Here is a 22,101-nt window from a genome sequence, read left to right as displayed (position 1 = left end):
TGCACCCTGAATTTGCACCTCGGACTGCTTGGGCTGGTTTGCTCTGCCCCTTCTCTTATTTAATTGTGTATGTTTGTTGTACATTCAGTGACTGTTATCGTGTTCATAGTCTTGTGCGACCTGGCAGGTGTAAAAAACCCAGAATTAATAAATCTTTTCCTTTTTTAAAAAAAAAAAAAAACAAAACACTGGCGCCGAGTTGTCTGTTTACTGAAGCCGCTGGGGGGCGGGAGAGCGAGAAGGGGCTAAGCTACCCGCTACTACCGCTTGTCGCGACGGCAGGAAGCCCCCGGCCGGGCCCTCCTCTTCCTCCCCGCCTCAGGGCGGTGAAGGCCCGAGCCCGCCCTCCCCGAGAGCGGCGGCGCAGGCGCGGCGCGGAGACAGGCCAACGCGCAGGCGCGGCGAGCGGCCGCTGCCTTCCGCCTTCCGCTGCGGGCCGCGTGCGGGGGCTTCCCGCCCCCGGCCCGCCCCGAGGGTCGCCGCCGGGGCCGAGGGGAGCGACCGGGGCCGGGGCCGCTTCCCGCCGCGGGGAGCGACGGCTGCCTCCCGGGACGGGCCTCCTGCCCCTCGCAAGGGCCGCTTGCCGGCCGGGCTGCCGTCAGCTCCGCGCACGGGGGAGCGCTTGTCGCCGGAGCAGCGTAGCGGGTATGAAATGACAGGGTTTTTTTCCACTCCTGTGCTTTCTTACTGTTTTAAGAGTTTGTTTTCCCCCTCCCTGTTAATTTATTCCGCGTGGTTGATGCGTTTTTCTCCCAGAAGAAAGCCGGGGCAGCCTGGCACTGCTCTTTGCAACCGTGCCTGAGGGTAACAGGGCTCTTGGCCCTCCCATAGCCTCCAGTTCAACCCGTGAGAAACCCTACCTTGGACCTGCCGCTTGGTTTTGCACGTTTAAACCCGCTTTCGGGATTTAGACGTCATTTTTTCCACTGGCTTTAGCTCTATTGACAACAGCTGCTGCAGGCGAAGTGAAATGGGTCGCCTGTACTTCCCCAGCCTGCCTGTACCGGGGCGCAGCCCGCGCTGCTGGCGAAGCGCTCCCCGGTTGCCATGACTGGCGATTGAATGGGAAATGGACGCTGTAACACCTTGTGCATCTCAGGGCCAGATTCTGTAGCTCGTGTTTAAAAACTGCTTCATCAAACGCTGCTTCTCGGTCGCTCCTTCGCTGGGGACGCGTCAGGGGTTTGGGGTTTTCGGTTGTTGAGGGTTTCGCTGCCGTTGTTCAGGAGAAGGGTGAAGGATGGACTCTCTGGATCACATGCTGACGGACCCCCTGGAGCTGGGGCCCTGCGGGGACGGCCATGGCACACGCATCATGGAGGACTGCATGCTGGGCACCACCAGAGTTAGTCTGCCCGAGGACCTTCTGGAGGACGTGAGTAGTGCGAAGATACTTTTCCTTTTTGATTAACTCTTTTTGTGGGGCTTGCTGAAAAGAGGGGAAATGTTTCTGACTGTCCTGGAAGAGGCATCAAAAAGGGCTTTGATTAATCTTAGGAAAAAAAGCTTTTAAAGCTGTTCTGTTACATTCTTTTTCTAGATAACAATCTCTCTTGTTTTAAAGGTGCCTTTGAGAACGTTTTTGTTACAAGTTTTGAATCTGTTTTCTTGTTGCTAATAGCATCGTTTGTCCCCTCACCTGTCCTCTTTACTCTCTATTGTTCTTGGCTTTTGGTGAGCGCTGTCTTGTGACACTTGTTATTTAACCACGCAAAGCCTTAAGGGCTGGAAAATTTTCAAGGGCGGGATGCATTTTCTTCACTACTGTTTTTGCTTTGCTTTCTTTAGCCTGAGATCTTCTTTGAAGTCGTCAGCTTGTCTACCTGGCAGGAGGTGCTGACAGACGCGCAGCAAGACCACCTGAAAAAATTCCTGCCTCACTTCCCTGAGAACAACCGAGAGCATCAGAACAAACTCATCTCTGCGTTGTTCAGCGGTGAAAACTTCCGTTTTGGAAATCCGCTGCACATCGCCCAGAAACTCTTCCGGGGTCAGCGAGCGTGATAAACTTCTGTGTATTTTCTGAGTTAAGTTTTCAACTAGCAGTGATGAACGCGGAATTGTTTTTTACCTCTTTCTTAACAGATGGCCACTTCAATCCTGAAGTTGTGAAATACCGGCAGCTCTGCTTTAAGTCCCAGTACAAACGCTACCTGAGCTCTCAGCAGCAGTACTTCTACCGCCTGCTCAAGCAGATCCTCGCTTCCCGCAACGTGAGTGTCTTTGGGGCATGGTCGTCGTTTTCCTGTGTTCTGTAAGGAATAGGTTGTCTCTGCAACAGAGCGTCTTGGTATTTGTGCGCTCACAATTCTCAGAGGTCTTTCCTTTAATGAACGCGGCTTTTCTGGTTTTCCAGTGGCCCCTATGGTAGGGGAACGCTAGAAACATTGTTATGTTTGCACATTTCAGGTTTTGAAACTCTCGTAGCTCTCACTTGTGTACGGTGTCTTTTTCCATGCCCACCTTGTCCCACGCTTTCTGTATTTTCCCCTTTACACCTTACTGTCCTATTAACGAGTCGGTCTGCCTTCGTTTTCTACCATTTCTGTCATTGTGAAACAAGTAAGGTTGCCAAATACTTAGTTGTATGAATTCCCTAGCTTCGCTGGGGACTGGTATATATGATAGATACAAAGCTCTGGTTCTGGTGCCTGCAAATCCCCAGCAAAGTCTTCCTCTATGGGCACTGTTGTTAGCCAGTTGCTGCCAGCTGAAATGCGTTCGTTGCAGACACTTGCTCGCTTATCGTTTTGTTGAGCTTAGATGTTGAAATGTATGGGATGTGTGGATAAAGATGAAAGATTGTCGTTATAGAACACCCCACAGTGATATGGGAAAAAGAATACAGAAGTGTGTAGGAAGCCATTTCCTCTATAGTCGCAAGGGGTAAAATGTTTTCTTCAAAAGAGATGGTTTTCCAAGCTCGTATTTGGCATGGAAACTGCACAAATCGATCCCAGATCCCTCTCAACAGTCCACAAAAAATGACACTAGGTATTGCATGCGGGAGTGAAGGTGCAGAAGTTCTTACTAGATCCCTCCTTGCTTTTCCCCCCACTTGAAACGGTGGTCTGAAATGCTGGTTTTAAAATTGCATATATGGCAGAGACCGATGCTTTGTAAGGGTTACTTGAGAAAGAGCTGAGGTGCCTACCCCACCCGCCCCAAACGTTAAACTTGCTGAAAGTGTGAGAGTTGAGCTTATCTGTTCAGAGCTGTAGCTGAGAGGGCTAATACCGCACGCCTCTCATCTTCCAGTACTTGCTGGATTTAGCTCGGAAAGGAGGCCCTGATATGACCCTGAGGAGAAAGCACTTCTCACCGACATATGACGCAGAAGAGCGAGACAGACGGACGCATCGGCGCTACTTGAAGATTCTGAGGGAAGTGAAAGAGGAGTGTGGAGATACGACCTTGTCTTCTGATGAAGAAGGTAATGCCCTGGGCCGAACTAGAGGCATGAATGGAGAAAGGTAGATTTTTAACGTGGGGACAATGTCTTTGATAGAAGAACGGAAACTGGACTCTAGTTTTATTAGCTGTGACCTAACGAACACAGGGTTGTAAAATTATGTAGGCTGGTGCTAGAAATAACTTTATTTCCCTCTGTTTCAGATCTAAGCTCCTGGCCTCCAAGTTCTCCGGCACGTTGTCCAAGTCCACCAGTTCCCCTGAGAGTGATCCCCACATTGTCAACCTTGGACATGAAAACAGCGGGTGAGAACCAAAATAGGGGTTGATATGGATTTAGGGGCAAGAATTACCTTGAGACCCGGCAAGAAATTGGTTTGAAAATCTGTTGTTTGATGGGAGATCTTGTCATGCTTCCTTTTTGCAGTCTCCGTAACTTCTCCCAGCTTATTTAATATTTTTCTCCTTGAAAGGCTAGTATTTTAACACGAGGGTCTACAGTTTGTGCGATACTATTGATTTCTCTGTTATTTTGCCTTCAATGGTAGCATAAACTAGTTTGAAATATTTTCTTGTATGTGCCGGGGCTACTGTAAGCAAACCTGCAAACCCTTTGTGCAGCACAGCTGGTTCTCGCTTCTCTTCACTCCCGTGCTTGCATCAGCAATGAAATCTGATGACCCAAGGAAGAAACAATTGAAATAAATTGTTTAAAAGAATTAAATTCAAATAAGGAAAATGCAGTTACGGAAACATGGAGGTTGTTGAAAATGGGAATGGATGAAAATGGCATTCTAGGAAGTCTGTAAAGTAACAATAATGGAAAACTGTGCAGATAATCTCTGAACGTGTTTTTGTTGCAGACAAGATAGAGCTTGGGGAAAGTGATTTGAAGATGATGTTGAAGAAGCACCATGAGAAACGAAAACGCCAACCTGTAAGATGTCAGGAAGTCTGTGGGGCGGGACTGCATTTTATCTGTTAGTCTTTTATCTGCTGGCCGTAAAGTTCAGGGTACTTCTGGGTGACAAAACGATTGCTACTCCTGTTGTGTGCAACCACCCTTCAGCCCTTTATCATAACCTGTATTTAGTTGTCAGTGTATATTTGCAACTCCTGTTCATGCTTACTGGTTTAGAAGGATTTTGTAATTTTAGTGATGTGTTTTGGAGGGACGGAATTTTGGATTTTGGGGTGAGAAGGCTTCCCGATGTTTATTGCAGTAAATGACTGATCCCGGATAAGTTGGGGGCATTTCAGTACGCGGGTTATCTTCTGTACCTTTGTTGCTATCTTAACGCTTTGTCCTTTCCCAGTTTAATTTCTATCCCCTTGTGCTGCGTAGGACCACCCTGATCTCGTGACGACAGACCTGACTCTTGAGGACATTATGACTCGAGTAAACGCTGGCAGGAAAGGTTCCTTAGCAGGTCAGCGGCTCGGACGCGGTACTCGTGCGCTGCATGAATGTGGGTGTCCTCTGTGTGAAAAGCTGAGGGCGAAAGGTGGTCTCGGTAGATTGTTGTACCCTTTTGCTCCTGACATCGCTGGCTGAGGTTGCGAGTTGTTCCTGCTCTGATGCTCACAGGCAACTCCAGTTGCCACTGAAGGCGCTTCCTTCAGTGAAAGTTAATTCCGTGGTGAAAGTTAATTTGTGTCTGTGCTCTGAGCAGTTGCCTTTGCCTTTCTAATTTCGTAGATGTTGGTTTAAAAACTAGAGGTTTTCTATTAAAAGAGGGTGCAGTGAGGGGAAAAGTAAGGGTTCATGGAAATGACTGGGAGGATGGAATGAACTGGTGGTGAATGAGTGCACGCTGCCCACTTTTCTGAATATATGTTTAAATACATAGCTGGTTTATGATTCTCAGTGAAATATGGTACGAAGTTTTTCTCATTCTTCTTCCCTCTTATTATACCTAAAGCCTTATTTGACCTTGCAACTCTCAAGAAAAAGGTGAAGGAAAAGGAAGATAAGAAGAAAAAAAAGCTGAAGATTATTAAATCCGAGGTGGAAGATTTGGCTGACTCTCTTGGCAACGCAGATGGAATCCCAGCAATGTCTCAGGATCCTTCCCCCATCCCTCTGTCATCTGTCAAAGAGGAGTAAGTGCTGCACAGGGCCCCGAACGCCTTGCACGGATGGAGGGAGCAACAGATGCTGCAGCTTAGATTTTTGTGGGACTTTCACAGGCTTTGGTTTTATGCAGCTTGGGATGAGTGAAATGTGTAGTGTTTGGCTTTGTATACGAAGGTGAGTATTTACTCAGGGAACTTACTCTGCTTGTGTTCTCTTCCATTTGAAGACCCCTTGAAGAGATGAAGCCGTGCCTTGGAATAAATGAAATATCTTCCAGCTTCTTTTTCCTTCTTTTGGAGATACTGTTTCTGGAAGGACCTGCTACTCTGTCTGTGGTAAGGAGCCACCCACTTATCTAGGAGTCTTTGCAGAAAGCGAAATTAGGGGATTGAGGGATTTATAGCTACGTAATGGTGATTTTATTTTTTTTTCCCCAGAGTTGTCCCGTAGTAAATTATATTAAGATGTTGATTACATATTAAAGAAATTAAACCCTTTGGGAGTGCATACCATGTTCTGGTTTTAACATGTTTCATAAATGTAGTCAGTTGCATCCGTTGGTCTTGCCATACCCATTCTTTAGATCATGGTTGAATATGTTCTGTGTATTAAGGGCAGAGATGGTGGGGAAGTTTTTTCCCCTTTTTGGTGTCTGTTGTCTCAAATACTATGTTATGCTCACTTGAGAAAGCCAGGTGATTTTTTTTTTATATATATACATAAAAATCTTTTTGTCCCCCAGATATGTTTAGCTGTTTTGTCTCCATGAAAACAGTTGTAGTTTAAAGCGTGAGATCCTTAATAGAATATTTCTTTTCCCAATTCAGCTTGAAGACAAAGTTCTAGATTGGCAATCTTCTCCTGCCAGTGCACTAAATAACTGGTTCTCCTTTGCCCCTAACTGGTCTGAACTGGTTTTACCCGCCTTGCAGTACTTGACGGGAGACAGCAGAGGTAAGAATGGCTGTTAAAAATACTAATGATGCTGTGCCTCAGTTCCAATCAGTGCTGGTTTATATTATAGCTCAAGTCAACTTTTAATTCATCGCTACAATAAATCATTGTATTGGTGACAGCGTTTCTGTGACAGGCTTTATGGCCTACGTGCCTTGACTGCAGCAGACTTGTTTTGCATGTAGATAGTAGATAAGACCCAGCTTGATTCCTGCATATGTGAAAATGTAAAATTGCCTCTCGATAGACAGTTTCTCCCATTCAGACCACGCACTTGAGGTGGGGTGTTTGAAGGAGGAAGAAATTAGTCTCTTCCTGGTGCAAAGACGTTGTGGTTGTCTTCAGAGATGACAAAAAATAAACTAGACACCACTCCGAGCAATCCGCTGGAAACATGAAGCTGGCCCAGCTTTGAGCTGGGCCTTGGACCAGCTAAGCTTCAGACATTCTTTTAAACTGACCTATTCTGTGGTTCTCATTTGCTTAGTGGGAAGTTTTAAAGGGAGGGACAGTGTAGATCACGGTGGCCTTTGCGGCACGGGTGCTTCACGTTCTCCGTAATGCCGGTGCGCGCTGTAAATCCCGAGTTCGCTTCCCACGAGCCTGGGAACAGTCACCACGTAGCAGCGGTTCCTGCTGCCTCACGGCATGAACAGGATCCCATCTGACAGCCTGTACATGAAAGGCTCGTTATCCCGCGCTGTCCTTTTCTCGGGCTTGCACTGTAACTGAGGCGCTTACCTTCCCGTTGGGCGAGTATAAATTTAGAGATGGGTTACATAATGGCTTAAAAAGCTTTATCTGTCATTATGAGTCTAACTCAACAGCTTGCATTACAACAGGGTTTTGGGGGTTGGACGATTGTATGATGTCTCCGACATCCCATTTTTCGTTGTAGATGTCCCTTCCAGCTTCTCTCCTTTTGTTGAATTCAAGGAAAAAACTCAGCAGTGGAAATTGCTTGGTGAGTACTTGTGCTCGTCTGTGATTGCTGATGCAGTAAAGGTTCCTTGTTTTCTCCAGGACTTTACTTCTCAGCTCGCTGCAGCCCAGAGGGAAGGACAAACAGAGCTGTTAATTCATTGGTTAGGCCTTTTCTTTTAGCTAAGCAAAGAGGTGTTTTGGGTTTGAGGTTTTCACAAGACATCAGCATCAGCAGCAGACTGACAATAAGTGAGCAGAGGCGCTGGGCTGTATTTCTTTATGTTGCTGACCTAACCATGTTTATGTCCCCCTTCAAATCTGTCTGAACACCTTCGTGTTTTCCCTTCTGTACAGCATACCTTCCAATTATTCAGAGTAATAGTTATTACAATTATATATGAATTAAGCTTCTCTGTGGAGCAAACGGATACTAGTCTCGTTTTTAAAAGTGGGAACCAAAATGCAAATCGATAATTGATGTACCCAGGCTCGTACTCACTGAATTACAGAAGTCTTGTGTTTATGTTCGTCCCTTTAGCGACTAGGCAGAATTTTCCATTCTTAACTACAGTGGTTCTAGTGATCGTACTTGTAGGGCTTAAACTGGCAGAGATTTGGAGTCAGGAAGCTGTGCCTCTGGTCCCTCTCACAGTTTTTGGTGGAGGTTAGGTAGGCATGTGTTTCTGCTCATGGTCTCGGCGGCTGGGATTACTTTGGAGAGCGGGAACCGTCTGCAAGGGTCAGATGGCCGTGTCTCAGACAGGATCCTGCTTGCTGTGCCAGGTGTTGAAGCACCGTCCTTCGTACCCGGCACAGGAGAATAACTAGGTTTTAGCACTTTCCTAAGCCTGGATGTGTTCAGGTGTTGAAACTGGATCATCTGTGAAGTGTGGAAGATGCCTTGTGACTGGTGATGCATAGATAGAGTGGGGAAGGGAGTAGGAGCTGACTGTGAAGTACAAGCAACCAGCTCCATAACAAATAAAGGACTTCTATTTCCTAATTTTTCCTGATTTCTCGGACTAGGTTCTTGCCAAGATCATGAGAAGGAATTGGCAGCTCTGTTTCAGCTCTGGTTGGAGACCAAAGACCAGACGTTTTTCAAAGTGAGTCAGAAAAATCACCTTCTAGCAGTACAAAACTTGACTGAATTTTATCCAACATTGACATTTCTGTTTTTCGATAGGAAAATGAAGACAGCTCAGATGCCACAACACCGGTTCCCAGAGTGTGAGTATATAATACTGCTTGAAAGCTTCTGCAGTGCCTGCAAAAGTTTGCAGCCCTGCACCTCTGGATCTGAAGGGCTGGTTGCTTAAAATAGAAAGATTTTACTCCACGGGGCAGGAGGGAACTTGACAGTTTGATTTCATAAATGCAGGAACTACTCTTCACAAAGCCAACTGGTTTTTCTCCAAGTTCATGTATATTATCAGAGGAAACATGTAATCTAACTTACGTCCTGATTATCTGCAGTTCTAGCTTACCTTCAGGCAGTGCTTAGAGTGTGTTTTAAGATCTCTGCAGGACTTGTATTACCAAATGCTTTCAGAATTTGTTCAGAAGAATATGCAGAAAGGGTGAGGTGACTAATGCTTTGGGATGTTCTTTGGGGCTGTGGTGGGCTGCTAGTTCCTCAGACTGATGGTGACCTTTGTTTCAGAAGGACTGACTACGTAGTCCGACCTAGCACCGGAGAGGAGAAACGCGTGTTTCAGGAGCAGGTAAGACTTAATTTTAAACACACGTGTTGAAACAGTTGGCCACTAAAACAAGAGGGTTTGCATGGTATTAGGCAAAACTAATTGCAGTCGGTAGTGCCAGCCTTTCTGTCTCCTCTGCCATCTCCCAGCGTGTGAGGATGACTTGTCTCTCTATTTCTGGGGCATGTGCGTGTACAAGCAGAAGACAAGTGGCAAGAAGCGCACCCATACACGTAGTTGCCTTGTCTGAGTAGATGCCAGTGTGTACTACAGGGTAAACACGTGACGATGATGATTCTCCCTGGGTACATGTGCTGTGTGGGTGGAAGAATATCCAGGTTAAATTTTGGAAATCTCTCTTTCACTGGATTAGAGGAGGAAGAAAGGGCTGCTTGTTGCTGGTGGAAGGGGTGTTTGCTGGGCAGAAGGTGTATCTCTGGCCCCTCTCTAGTATCTGCAGCTGCTTAACAATGAACCTGATGTATGTATGGCACCTGCACGCTTCAGTTACGTGGTGCTTTATATTCTGCTTGAAGTAGTTTGTGCTTGTCTTGATCCAAAATCACTTTATACAGCAGTATTTGAACCTTGATTTTAAAAAAAACGCTTTCTCTGGAGAACTATAACTTGTAATACAAACGTAGCACAAGCTTTAAGACTTCGCACTACATGTTTCCTTCTTAATTCATTCCTCTCCGTTTCCAAAAACAGGAACGTTACCGTTACAGCCAGCCCCACAAAGCTTTCACTTTCCGTATGCATGGCTTTGAGTCCGTTGTTGGTCCCGTGAAGGGGGTGTTTGACAAGGAAACCTCACTAAACAAAGCCCGAGAGCATTCTCTCCTGCGCTCAGACAGGCCAGCGTACGTCACCATCTTGTCTCTGGGTAAGGCGAAGAAAAGGGCTTCCCTGACCCGCCAAACAATGATTCATTTTAAAGGGAAAAGGCGGGCAGACTGGGATGAGATAAGTGAAGAAGAGATAAATTATATGGAAGAGAGGTGATGAAATGCTGGGAGGAGGGATAACTAGAAAAAAAGGCGTCTGTGCGTTGCTGTTGGTCTGAGAGAAGATGGGAAATGGAGAGGAGAGTCCATGGAGCTGGCTGAAGCTAGGGCACAGGTAACTGGAAAACGGAGTGGTGGTTTCAGTACGTTGTTGTGAAGCTGAGGCATTGCGAAGTCATTCTGGGGCTCAGAGCTGTTCATCACTCCCAGTGCAAAGCTGGCACAGTTGACGTACTTTAAAACAGTCCTTCATAATCTCCACTCTTATCTTTGAGGGATCGTGGGGGCTAGATTTTAGTGAGCGAGTAGGGACTGTGAGAGCGGGGTTAAGGGAGCAATACTAAAACATATTTGCCAAAGTACTTGCGTATGGCTACCTAGTTACAGCTGGAAGTTTAAGATCCAGTTTTGTATTTCAGTTCGTGATGCTGCTGCTCGGCTTCCTAATGGAGAAGGAACTCGTGCTGAGATCTGTGAGCTGCTTAAAGATTCCCAGTTCCTAGCTCCCGATGTCACAAGTGCTCAGGTAAGTTGGGTGTCACGTCTAACCTCAGACAGATTCTCCTAAAAATACACTGCGCAGAGCTGGGCAGTATTCAGTGGCTGAGGCCCAATGAGTTTTTTATGCTGCTTTGACTAGCAAATGAGAGCTATGTTCTGCTCTGGTGAGCTGCTGCAAACCTGCGCCGAGCTCTGGGTGACCAAAAACAGCTAGAAAGGCCACAGAATTAACACTGCCTCATATATCTGCCCTCATTTTGGATCCAGAAAGTCAGTTTTCAGAGCTCTCAGCTTTGGTGGAAGCTGCATTTAATCCAAGGTGGCAAACAGCGTCCTCTGCGGTAACATCTGCTCTCAGTCAGTTCTTACTCAGAAGGGTTGCTAGCAGCTTCCTCAGGTTTTGTGCCAGATAGGATTACTTTTCTATTCATGACTTTTTGATGTCCCAACCAGGGACATCTTGTCATTCTGTGAATTCTGAACTTCTAGGTTAATACTGTGGTTAGTGGAGCTCTGGATCGATTACACTATGAGAAAGATCCCTGTGTGAAATATGATATTGGACGCAAGTTGTGGATCTACCTGCACCGGGACAGGAGTGAGGAAGAGTTTGGTAAGCCTGGCTTGGTGATATCTTAAGAATCAAAAGTGTTGATAAATCTCTTGAGCTTCTTCACTCCAGCTGGCTAATGAACATTAATTTGTCAGTCTAGTCGTTTTCCGTAGTCAGTTTGCTAATGTTGGCCCATCAACACTTAAATCCAGTCTTGTGGAGCAGTGTGTCAGTTTGAAGTATTTGTTTGAAAAATAGCATCCCGGGTACAAGAACTGCAGATGCCTGTGCATTCACAATGTCTTATGTGTCCTTGTTTTCAGCCTTCTTGGCTAATTTTACTGGGTATTTTTCTTTGCACTGTTACGTGACAATGTGTGTTTGATTTCTTGTCTGAAGATGAATTTACAGTTCTGAACTGGGCCCTTTCTTAAATCAGTTTGCTTGTGTTCAGGAGCTCTAATCGTTAGTTTGCATTTGCAGAACGGATCCACCAGGCTCAAGCTGCTGCAGCGAAGGCCAAGAAAGCTCTTCAGCAGAAGCCAAAACCTCCAGCTAAAATGGTAAATTTCTTTGCACGGATGCTTTTGGGATTGGGAAGGAGGTACGGACTTAATCCATAAACTCTGCGTCCGTAGTGGCTGATGAAAACTACCACCTATCTGAGTTACCAGTTCATTATGTTTATGGATGTTGGTGTTAGTCTAGCACCAGTGCGCAAAATGAAGAGGGAAAGAAGGGACTCTACACCTCCCGGCTTCTGCTGTTATCCCTCTTGATCTCAGCAGAAAGATTAATGGAATTCATTTGTGCTCCCTGCCTTAGGCATGGGAGGTAAATCTCTAGCAGTGTGTGTGGAACATGCCCGCTGCTGTCCCCTTCGCTGTGCTGAAGCTGTCAGAGTTTGGATGTCTTGTTTTGTTTTGGTATTGATATCAAATATCGCTAAAGTAGTTGCTGTTGGGAAATTAACCGAGATGGAAGTCTGCACGTTATGAATGTTTGTCCCTGCTGCCATGTGCTTTTCCCTGAGAACAGGAGCAGCCAAACACACCGGCCCATCCATGGCTGCAGGTGAGGAAAGCAGACAGTTGGTCACCTGTAATTGCAGGATTTAGCACCGGGGCATCACTCATAAGCACACAGAGCTCAGCTTAAACTGCTCAGCCTGCTCTCTAGAGTGCAGCGATCAAAACCAGCTTTTGTGAAGACCTTCATGCTTGACGTGGTTTCTTTGCAGAAGTCTAGCAGCAAGGAGAGTTCTGCGAAAGCGCTCCCCAGCAGCACATCAGAGCCCAGTCAGCTGAGCCTTAGTGACTCCAGCATGCCACCAACTCCCGTGACTCCCATGACACCGACTGCACCAGCGTTGCCAGCAACGCCCATCTCACCCCCACCAGTGTCTGTGGTTAGCAAGAGTGTCTCTAGTGCTGGATCGGAACCAGCAAAACCCAGCCAAAGGTACTTCTGTCTCATACATCGCTTGTGAATGTTACTCGTTCTTTCTCAGCCATCTATTTCTTTGCCGACCCGCTGGTTTTATCTGTTCCGTAGCGTTCTTCTGGTATCATCCCCTACCATGCCACAGCTTGGGACGTTGCTTTCCACAGCCCAGGGCTCACAGACACAGCCGGGCCCGCAGCCTCCTCCCAGCCGGGTGGTAAGTCATACCACCTCCTCTGGACTGCCGCAGGTCCGGGTGGTCACTGCCCAGTCCAGCCTCCCGGCTGTGTCTCAGCAAGCCCCGGCGGTAACCCAGCAGCAGCAACCTACGTCAGTGCCTCAGATCCGCGTTCCAGCTACGGCCACGCAAACCAAAGTGCTCCCTCAGGTGAGTTTGGCTGCGTGGAGTAGCTCTGACTTCTAATCTGAGTTCTTCTGGTGTTTCGGTGTGGTGCACAGGGATTCCTCGCTCACACAGAACGTGTGGTAATTGCAGGGCAGGAGCAGAGAAACAGTCGTGCATAAATAACACCGTTCGGCGCCCCTTTTTTCCTCCCTGTTACTTATTTATGTGGCACTGTTGAATTGTGCGTTACAGTAAAAAGTCACTAGGACTTGCAAGCTATAAAGCACGAGACAAAAAGAGGAAATTATTAGTCTGTTAGCGTGGTGTTAGCCTGCTCATAGGCTGCCTCTGTGTCTTTCTGTAGGCTGTGATGACTCTGCCGGTAAAAGCTCAAACCAGCCCGGTGCAGGTGCAGAGATCAGGAAGCTCCGTCCCGGGACAGACGGGCATCACTGTGACAGGACTGTCCGCAGCGCCCAGTCCCGCTGTAAAGCCAGTAACCAGCTCTCCCGGCAGTTCTGCTACCAGCACCTCCTCTACCACTGTCATCCAGAACGTAGCCGGCCAGAATATCATCAAGCAGGTGAGAGAGGGACATGGAACTGGGCTCCACGACCCCGTCGTTTCTTCTTTGTTGTGACAGACACGATAAGCCGATGCAAAACGATAGTGAAAACAGTAGCGAGCCGTAACCTGTACGAGTTACTGACCATACAGATCTAGGCGGTGGCTGTTTGGTGTGTGTGAGCCCCGTTTTCATGTACAGGTCAAAGATGTGTTAGCCCAAGCTTAACCATCTGCAGATGTTGATCTCGTTTTCATTCATCTCGTTTGGAAAAGCAGCTCCATGGTATTTCGTATTTAACGTGGCCTTGGGAGTGCCATCTGATACGCGACCAAAACTTACTTTCAGTAGCGTACTGAATGCTAGCACCACGCCACTTCAGTTCTACTGGGAGCAAACGTCTTGTTGGGAAGTTGGCTTTGACTGTGCCTTGGACTGTGTCCTGGTTTGATGCAGCCGTTTCTCTGATCTCTTCCAGGTGGCTATCACAGGACAACTTGGCATGAAGACCCAGCCTGGAAGTGGCATCCCGCTCACAGCGACCAATTTTCGGATCCAAGGAAAGGATGTGCTGCGCCTACCCCCGTCCTCTATCACCACCGATGCGAAGGGACAGACTGTGCTGCGTATCACCCCAGACATGATGGCCACCCTGGCCAAATCTCAAGTCACTACTGTCAAACTGACTCAGGACCTCTTCACAGCAGCTGCGGGAAGCAGCGCTGGTGGGAAAGGCATCTCTGCAACTTTGCACGTGACATCCAATCCTGTCCAGACTGCTGAGTCTCCGGCCAAGACTAGTGTGGCCACTTCTGCTTCTTCCAGCCCAGCTGGAAGCACAGTGGTTAAAGTGACTCCTGACTTAAAGACTGCAGAGCCGACGAGCTCCGCTTTCCGGCTGATGCCTGCTCTGGGCATGACTGTGGCAGATCAGAAGAGCAAAGCCATAACTACGGCGGCATCCACTGAGGCCAAGCCGGCTGCTACTATAAGAATCGTGCAGGGGCTGGGGGTGATGCCGCCCAAAGCTGGGCAGACTATTACGGTAGCTACTCACGCTAAGCCCTCTTCCTCAGCAGTGAGCGTGGCCGGCACAGTCCATACCTCAGCTGTCTCTTTACCAACCGTGAGTGCCACAGTGTCGAAAGCAGTTGCTGTGGCCTCGGGAGCTGCTGGGACTCCCATAACTATAGGCGCAGGAGCCGCTGCTGTGCGGCAGGTACCCGTCAGCACCACAGTAGTATCTACATCCCAGGCAGTAAGTAATGCTAAACTTCTTTGGGAGGTGGGTGAGGAAGGGGAATGGTGAAATGCGCTGCTGGTTGATGTCTGAAAACTTCTCTTTACGTCCACAGAGGCTCAAATTAAGTACTGTAGAATGTGGGTCTGCAACTAATTTTGTGGTGTTGGAATTGTAGCTAAATGCTGGATGACCAGAAAGCAGTCAGATATGTCTTCCCTTACCGCCTGTTGCGAGTGAATGAAATAAACTTTGCTTATCTAAAGTCCTACCTTGTGCAGCTCAGCGTCTCGTCCCGCACCTCTGAAATAATTTCCCTTGGAATGGTGTCAGAACCAGAAGTGCATGTTACTTGTGTTAACTTTTTTACTGAATTCCCCATTTAATACAATTTTAATGTCCAAAGCTGAAGGCACCGTAGAGTGTATTGTGAAAGCTGAATAAGCTAATTGAGATTACCAGAGCTTCCTAAAGATAAAAATCATGGATGGATGCAATGAGCCTTCCCAGAGAAATACTGTGGTGCAAAGATGATGCAGGTTTTCAGGGCTGAGGCAGCTTTGAAGTGAATGAGATGGAGGTGAATTTTAATGAGCCTGAAATGGAGCACAGATTTCATCAGCAAAGCTGCTGTTGGTTTCTACTCCCAGGACTCCTAAAAAGCAAGCTGAGTGGTAATTGCATGTTGTCAAGCAGTTTCTTTGCTGAACTCCCCACGGCTCCTCACGTGTACTTCAACTTCTCTAGGGTAAACTACCAGCACGAATAACAGTGCCTCTGTCAGTGATCAGCCAGCCAGTGAAGGGCAAGAGCGTGGTGACTGCCCCCATCATCAAGGGCAACCTCGGGGCCAAGTGAGTATTTCACATCTGGTCCTTTTTGCTTTAGAAATAGGCTGAGGAAGGTCTGTGTTCAGTAGGTTCCTGGGGACGTAGGGAGCAGAGGGTGGAATAAACCTGCTGTCCGTTAATAGGTCCGTTAGCTGCAAGAAACAGAATTAATGTGGTGTCTGGCAATGAGAATATAATCTTTGTTTCGGTGCCCTGAGGTGTAGGCTCTAGCAAATACACTGAAGAAAAAAATGTTCTTTGCCTTGAAACCAGCTATGAGATTAGTTCTGTGTGTTTGAGCAAGAATTAACCTGGTGACATACATAACATACATGTAATCCCAGGCCATCTCTCCATGGAAGAAACTAGGGAGGTGTTAACTGCCTCAGAGAAAATTCCTCTGACATTCAGATATTGAAGCCTTTTTGTTTATTCTTCCATGAATTCCAGTAGTGTCTCCCATAGTTAATATTTCAAGGCAGAACACTGTGTGCACGGCTATTTTCTGCCTTCCTTGAGGAGTGTTCAGGTCTGATCAGGCTAACCCAGTGATGTGCGCAGCCCAGAATTAGAGGGTTTAATTCATGTGATAAAGTAGTTCTCTGTGGTAGTGATAAATGTTGACGTAAACTTGTCACTCGTGTGTTTGCCAGTTTTGTGGGGGGAAGAAACCCTGCTACTTAAAATCGTTAGTAAATTAGATAAGTAACTTTAATCTCCTGGGAACTCAAGAACAATTAGTGAGTCTGAAAGACCTACCCTGCCGTGCTGTTGACTAACCTTTCGGCAACTCTTTCCTCAGCATCAGTGGATTAGGTAGAAACATCATCCTGACTACGATGCCAGCAGGGACAAAACTGATCGCTGGGAACAAGCCAGTGAGTTTTCTGACAGCACAGCAACTACAGCAGCTGCAGCAGCAAGGCCAGGCCACGCAGGTAAGGGCACCTAGAATGATAATATTAATTGCTTTTTTCATGACTTAACGTCTCCAGAGGACAGTGTGAGCCAACGGTATGAGATTCAACAAGGCCAGGTGCCGGGTCCTGCCCTTGGGTCACACCAACCCCAGGCAACGCCCCAGGCCTGGGGCCGAGGGGCTGGGAAGTGCCCGGCGGAGAAGGCCCCGGGGGTGCTGGCTGACAGCCGGCTGGGCATGAGCCAGCAGTGCCCGGGTGGCCAAGGAGGCCACCAGCCCCCGGGCTTGTGTCAGCGCTGGTGTGGCCAGCAGGAGCCGGGCAGGGATGGGGCCCCTGTGCTCGGCCCTGGGGAGGCCCCACCTCGAATGCTGGGCTCAGGGTTGGGCCCCTCGGGACAAGAAGGGCCTTGAGGGGCTGGAGCGTGTCCAGAGAAGGGCAGCGGGGCTGGGGCAGGGTCTGGAGCACAAGTGTGCTGGGGGGCGGCTGAGGGAGCCGGGGGTGTTTAGCCTGGAGAAGAGGGGGCTGAGGGGAGACCTTATAGCTCTATACAACTCCCTAAAAGGAGGCTGTAGCGAGGCGAGGGTCAGTCTCTTCTCCCTAGTAACAAGTGACAGGACGAGAGGGAATGGCCTCAGGCTGCGCCAGGGGAAGTTTAGGTTGGAGATGAGGAAAAACTTCTTCACCGAAAGGGCTGTCAGGCATTGGAACAGGCTGCCCAGGGAAGTGATTGAGTCTCCATCCCTGGAGGTATTTAAAAAAAGGGTAGACGTGGTGCTTGAGGATGTGGTTTAGTGGTGGGCTTGATAGTAGTGATAGGTTAGCGGTTGGACTCGATGATCTTAAGGGTCTTTTCCAACCTTAACGATTCTATGACTTTACGCTTAGTACATGGGGTTCCATAAAAAGCAGAGGTGCACAGCTTGGCTGTGGTGTTGGCATTAAGCATGTGAGTGCATCATCTCCTGTACCTCCCCTCCACCCAGATACGGTTTTTAAATGCTTTTGAAGTGCTGATTGTATAATGAACGTAAACCCAAAAATCCCATCAGGAAACGTTCCTGGCTGCTTGGAGGATTGTTTCCATATGCCTGGCTCTTTGTAGTGCTTTGTACTTTGGCTTCTGTGGGTCACCATTTCTTGAAGAAATCACACCGCTTCTTTGCGTATCCATCCTTCTGTCTGGGAACTTAGTGTTCTGTAATTCCAAAGAATTAACCCGCACTGAGAGCTGCTAGTAACAAGTCTGTGGAAGTGAAGAATCCGATGGATCTGAGTCCTTCTTCTGAAAACTTGCCAAAGAAGCTGTTACGAAGGTTTTTATTCAAACTATTTTTTACTTGTTTCTCTCTAATCTTGGGATCTCTTGCCCCCGTCCCTAGTGAGCAGTGGATAGAATGATCTTCTTGGGACAGATTCCATTCCTGATGCGTTTTGGTGCTTGGTCTTATCACATAACTGAATGGTTTTTTGCAGCAGAAAGAGATGATTTACCAGCGCTTCAGAGCGCGATGCAAGTGCGATGTGTCACCAGGTTGTTCTTGACATGAGTTGAATGTTTTTTCTTTCCATTTCAAATAGGTTCGAATTCAGACTGTACCAGCCTCCCATCTCCAGCAGGGAACGGTGTCTGGCTCTACTAAAGCAGTTTCCACTGTGGTTGTGACAACAGCTCCGTCTCCAAAACAGAGCCAAGATCAGCTATGAACACTGATTTGAAAATGGATCGCTTTCCAAGAACATCCCCGAGCCCGTGGTCGCCCTCCATCCAAGCACCCAAGAGCACCGAACCGCAGTCGTGGCTAGGGATCGGGCTGGATTCTGCCATGCTGCTTCTCTGGAGTCAGCATTGTGATGTCTAGGTAGAAACTCCGCAGCAAAAGATGCCGTACCTACAAGGCAACGTTTCAGTCCAGATGTGTAAAGCCACGTTCGGTGGCATTGATCATTTTAAGAAACGTCTTCCTTTTCTTTGTTCTCTTCCCACCCAAAGGGCTTTTTGTGAATATCATTTCTGTGCGTTTTGGGTTGTAGGCCAAGCGGTTGATCTTGGGTCTTCCTTAACCAGGGAAACTTGCTTGGAAGGGGTAATTCAGACTTCTCAAAGTCGTGAAGAAGATGCCTCCTTTTGCTGGCGTCTAGCTGTCACTACTTTGATATAGGTGACTTGGGATGGTGGCTTGGACAGCAGAGTTGGTTTGTAACATAGCCTGGAAGTAGATCCCTGACACATTTGGTGTGCTATTTATAGATGTTTTGAATGCCTCTACCCTGTCTCTGAGCTCGGACTTCTTTAGAACAGACAACCACTTCCATGTCAAATGTCGGTCAAAGGCAGGGTGAGAGTCAAGACGGTTTTTGCTGTAAAAAAGCTAGTAACCGTGGGGAAGAGAGAGGAGTGGAGGAGTCATTGCATGGGCAAGCCTGTCAGCAAATGGGAGTATAGCGGAAAGGGAGAAGGAAGTGTTCACCGGAAGGATCCTCCTTTAGTTCTCCTCAACAAATAAACCTTTTTATCAGTCAAAAACGACTGTAGCTTCTTTTAAAGGTTTGGAATATGTTTTCAAGTATACCCAAACTGTAGTCTCGTGGACTCGGAAGAAATATTTTAACCCATGGTCCTGGACTTCAGTTTTGTTTTTACCTTTGCCATTTTATCTCTCTATGTAAATTTGTTTGAATTTTGCACATACCGGAGGTGAATTTGTGGCTGTTCTGGCATGACCTTGAAGCTTTCTCGGAGTGAGATCAAAAGACATGTTGGACCAGGAGAAGAATAAAAGGGCAGAAGGCCTTACAGATCCCGCTGCCATCTCCTTTCGGTTTTGTACAGCTTGTCGTTTTGTGTACGATGGTTGTCTGACTTGCCAAGGGCTAATAGATTGTCCATCTTCTTTGTAAGATGGTTCTTTTTAACCTGGTTTCTCTTGTAGTATTTTTTTTTTTTAAATATGTGGTTTGCACCGAGTTATATGTTATTGAATGTAATTATTTAAAGAATCAAGTCTTACAGCTGGGCGCTCGCCGGCGCCGGGTGAACCGCGGGGCTGGAGCTGTTCAGAACCGCCGCACGCGAGCGGAAGCAGGCGCCTGTGCTGGGCTTTAGGCTGGGCCTGTCGGTCTTTCTGTACAACAGCTGGCTGCTTCGGGAGGAAATCGGGTGCCCTACTAAAACAGTGGCTAGCTGCAGGTATTAAACGAGCAGGGCACATCAGTACACCGTTTTAAAGCGAGCCTTGAGTCATGGTTGATATCCCTCGGGAACAGGATTTGGAGTGATAAAGGTTTTCTGAGCGCCTTGGCCTACTTTGTCGATTTTTGTACCCTTTTTTCTACATAACCATCGACTAAGGGGACAGCAGAAAGGCTGTGGTTTGGGAGGGAGGTGAGGACGTTCTAAAGTCCTTTTAGATGTGAAGATAAAATAAGAAATGAAGGAGAAGGCACAAGACTTCCTGGTGTTGCCTATGTGAAAGAGCCTCTAAATCCAAACCATAATCAAGATAATCCTGCTGTGTTAGTTCTGTTCGTAATTAATAAAGCTCTTCAGTGTTAAAACCTACCATCAAGTGCTGAAAGATGGTTACAGTGTGAAGCCCCTTAAATTTCTGTGAATCCTCTTGCAGTAACTACGTGAAGAGGGACACAGGGGCTTTGGCAGTCCGAAGTTTAATAAAACAAGAAAGCTCCGTCTAATCCTGTGTGTGTCCCAGATTGTTCCTGCTGCCAAGTTTTTAGAGTCTTGCAGTTCAGGCCGACCCCGTCTCCTCTCTCCCATATCTGTCTTTGCTAAACTGGGTGCTGAAGCGCGAGCAACCTCTGCGTTCCTCGCTGCTTCGCTGAAGCCTTTTCTGTTTGCCTCTGGAGCGTGTGATCCTTGGGGAAAGAGCATCAGTCGCTCTGTGGGCTTCTTATTTCGAGGGACTGTGTGGCTGGCTGAAACAGTACGTGTTTAGCCCCAGCTTTTCAAGAACAAAGTGCAGCCTGCTCTGTGGTTCAGCTGCCACCTGTCTGATGAGTTCCCTCCGCTCTGGTTGAAAAATAACCCTTAAGCTACTGCAAGAGCCCTTGTTTTTAATAAGTAACCTTTAACTTCTGCACAGTAGGCTGAAGGGCAGAGAGGGGCTCAAGTTACTCTTTCGGTGTCTGCTGGGACCGGATGAGGGTGTATTTAAGCTAGACCGTGTTCCACGTGGTGTTTGCTCCCGTGTCCTCTTGCTCTGGCGACCTAAAGCCGTTCAGGTGAGTACCGGAGGAGGAGCTGCACAGCGGCACGCGCGTGCAGAGGAAGAAGGTGGAGAGAAAGTATCGAGCCTATGTTACCCATTTTCCGTTGCCTGAGACTGAAGGGGCTTTCAGTCTGACGCATCTTTGCCATCACCTCTTTTAGTTAGAAAGCTTTCATCACAGTGGGGTGCTCACTAGTTATCCAAGAACCGTGATTATTTCTTAAAAACTGCAGATTAGATACTTATTTCCAGCAAGAGAATACTGTGTCATCATTGCCCGTGAGAACTGAGCGGGCTACACAAACTGCCAAAGGCCATTTAACGCCTTTCTAACTTTTTTTTTTTAACTGCTCTGTTTTATTTAAATCATGGGGGAAATCTCTATTTATATTCCTCAGTAGGATGCCCTTTATTCCTCAGTAGGATGCCCTTGTAACCCAGTGAACTCACCTTGGGGTTACTTTGAGTGTTCCTTTTCAAAAGCAATAGCTATTTGGCCATCAACCTGCATATTTTTAAGAGTTCGTCTTTGTTTTCCAAATGCCTTGCAGTCACTGGCATAGTGTTTAGGTCGATACAGAAACATCGCTGCTTCTTTTTCACAGGGCAAACCTGAACCACAGAAACTAGGACAAAATCGCAATAGACTCGGCTCTTGTACCCGGCCCTGCCTGACGTGAGCTTGGTACGTGGGGCCTCGGGAGAGCACTACAGGATGCCAGCCTGGAATTTCAGGCTGGAATTTTGCCCCGTAACCTCCAACGCCGCGACTTGTTGCAGGTTGGGCAGAGCCGTGGGGAAAGGAGGACGTGCTGCTGTGTCCGAGGTGGAAACTGGCTCGGAAGGAAACGTGGTTTAGTAACTGTAGCTGCCGGGTAGCAACTAATTTTTCTCCATCTGAGATTTACCCGAATCGTAGTTACGTGGGTAGGTCGGATGTGTCGTACATCAAAGGGGATCCACAGTGCTACGCGGGATCGCTCACCAGTAGCCTGATATCATTCGCTCGTTCGCTCAAAGCTTCAGGAAGCATCGTTACAGCCAACGAAGGTTTTTGAATACGAACTTAGCATCGTCATTTAATGGGGGTTTTGTGAATGTGTATTGAGACACGGGGGCGTTTTCGCAAAACCACCCTGCCTCTCGCTGTCCAGCCCTGCTACGGGCCAGTAAGTGACCGGATAGATGAGGATAACGGGGAGTAAAATAACCATATCGTTTGCAAAAGGGAAATTATACTATTTCCCAACAATGATGGGCTGGATTCATCTTTCTTAACTTGAGCATTGAACTTCTACGTAGATAAATCTGAATTGCTTGCTCTCAGTTGCGTTGCAGCCACCAATACCTCCGGAGGGCAATATGTTGGACCTCCCACCAGTCCTTGCGAGATGAATCACC

The 22,101-nt window shown here is 47.5% G+C and overlaps 1 protein-coding gene across 2 annotated transcripts; it reads left to right on the top strand.

Annotated features, from left to right (window-relative positions):
- Positions 1 to 381: 381 nt before the first annotated feature.
- On the top strand, positions 382 to 19,438 carry NFRKB (nuclear factor related to kappaB binding protein). 2 transcript variants are annotated; one of them, XM_075116373.1, is made up of 26 exons: positions 382 to 645; positions 1,227 to 1,375; positions 1,789 to 1,990; positions 2,086 to 2,213; positions 3,259 to 3,433; positions 3,616 to 3,717; positions 4,275 to 4,348; positions 4,757 to 4,841; positions 5,334 to 5,514; positions 5,715 to 5,823; positions 6,316 to 6,442; positions 7,341 to 7,406; positions 8,393 to 8,472; positions 8,553 to 8,596; positions 9,033 to 9,090; positions 9,781 to 9,955; positions 10,496 to 10,602; positions 11,067 to 11,190; positions 11,614 to 11,693; positions 12,371 to 12,591; positions 12,685 to 12,961; positions 13,284 to 13,502; positions 13,963 to 14,742; positions 15,472 to 15,578; positions 16,357 to 16,492; positions 18,053 to 19,438. In XM_075116373.1, exons 2-26 carry the CDS (start codon positions 1,241 to 1,243, stop codon positions 18,176 to 18,178), a joined length of 3,918 nt encoding a protein of 1,305 aa, XP_074972474.1. In that variant the 5' UTR covers positions 382 to 645; positions 1,227 to 1,240; the 3' UTR covers positions 18,179 to 19,438. The 2 variants fall into 2 exon arrangements, with proteins under 2 accessions (XP_074972474.1, XP_074972473.1); XM_075116372.1 differs by having other exon boundaries at positions 9,030 to 9,090.
- The last annotated feature ends 2,663 nt before the right edge of the window (positions 19,439 to 22,101 follow it).

This window comes from Phalacrocorax aristotelis, chromosome 22, assembly GCF_949628215.1.
Source record: "Phalacrocorax aristotelis chromosome 22, bGulAri2.1, whole genome shotgun sequence".
NCBI classification, from domain to species: Eukaryota; Metazoa; Chordata; class Aves; order Suliformes; family Phalacrocoracidae; genus Phalacrocorax; species Phalacrocorax aristotelis.
The sequence above is the reverse complement of the archived record's forward strand: the minus strand, read 5'-3'. Positions and strand labels throughout refer to the sequence as shown.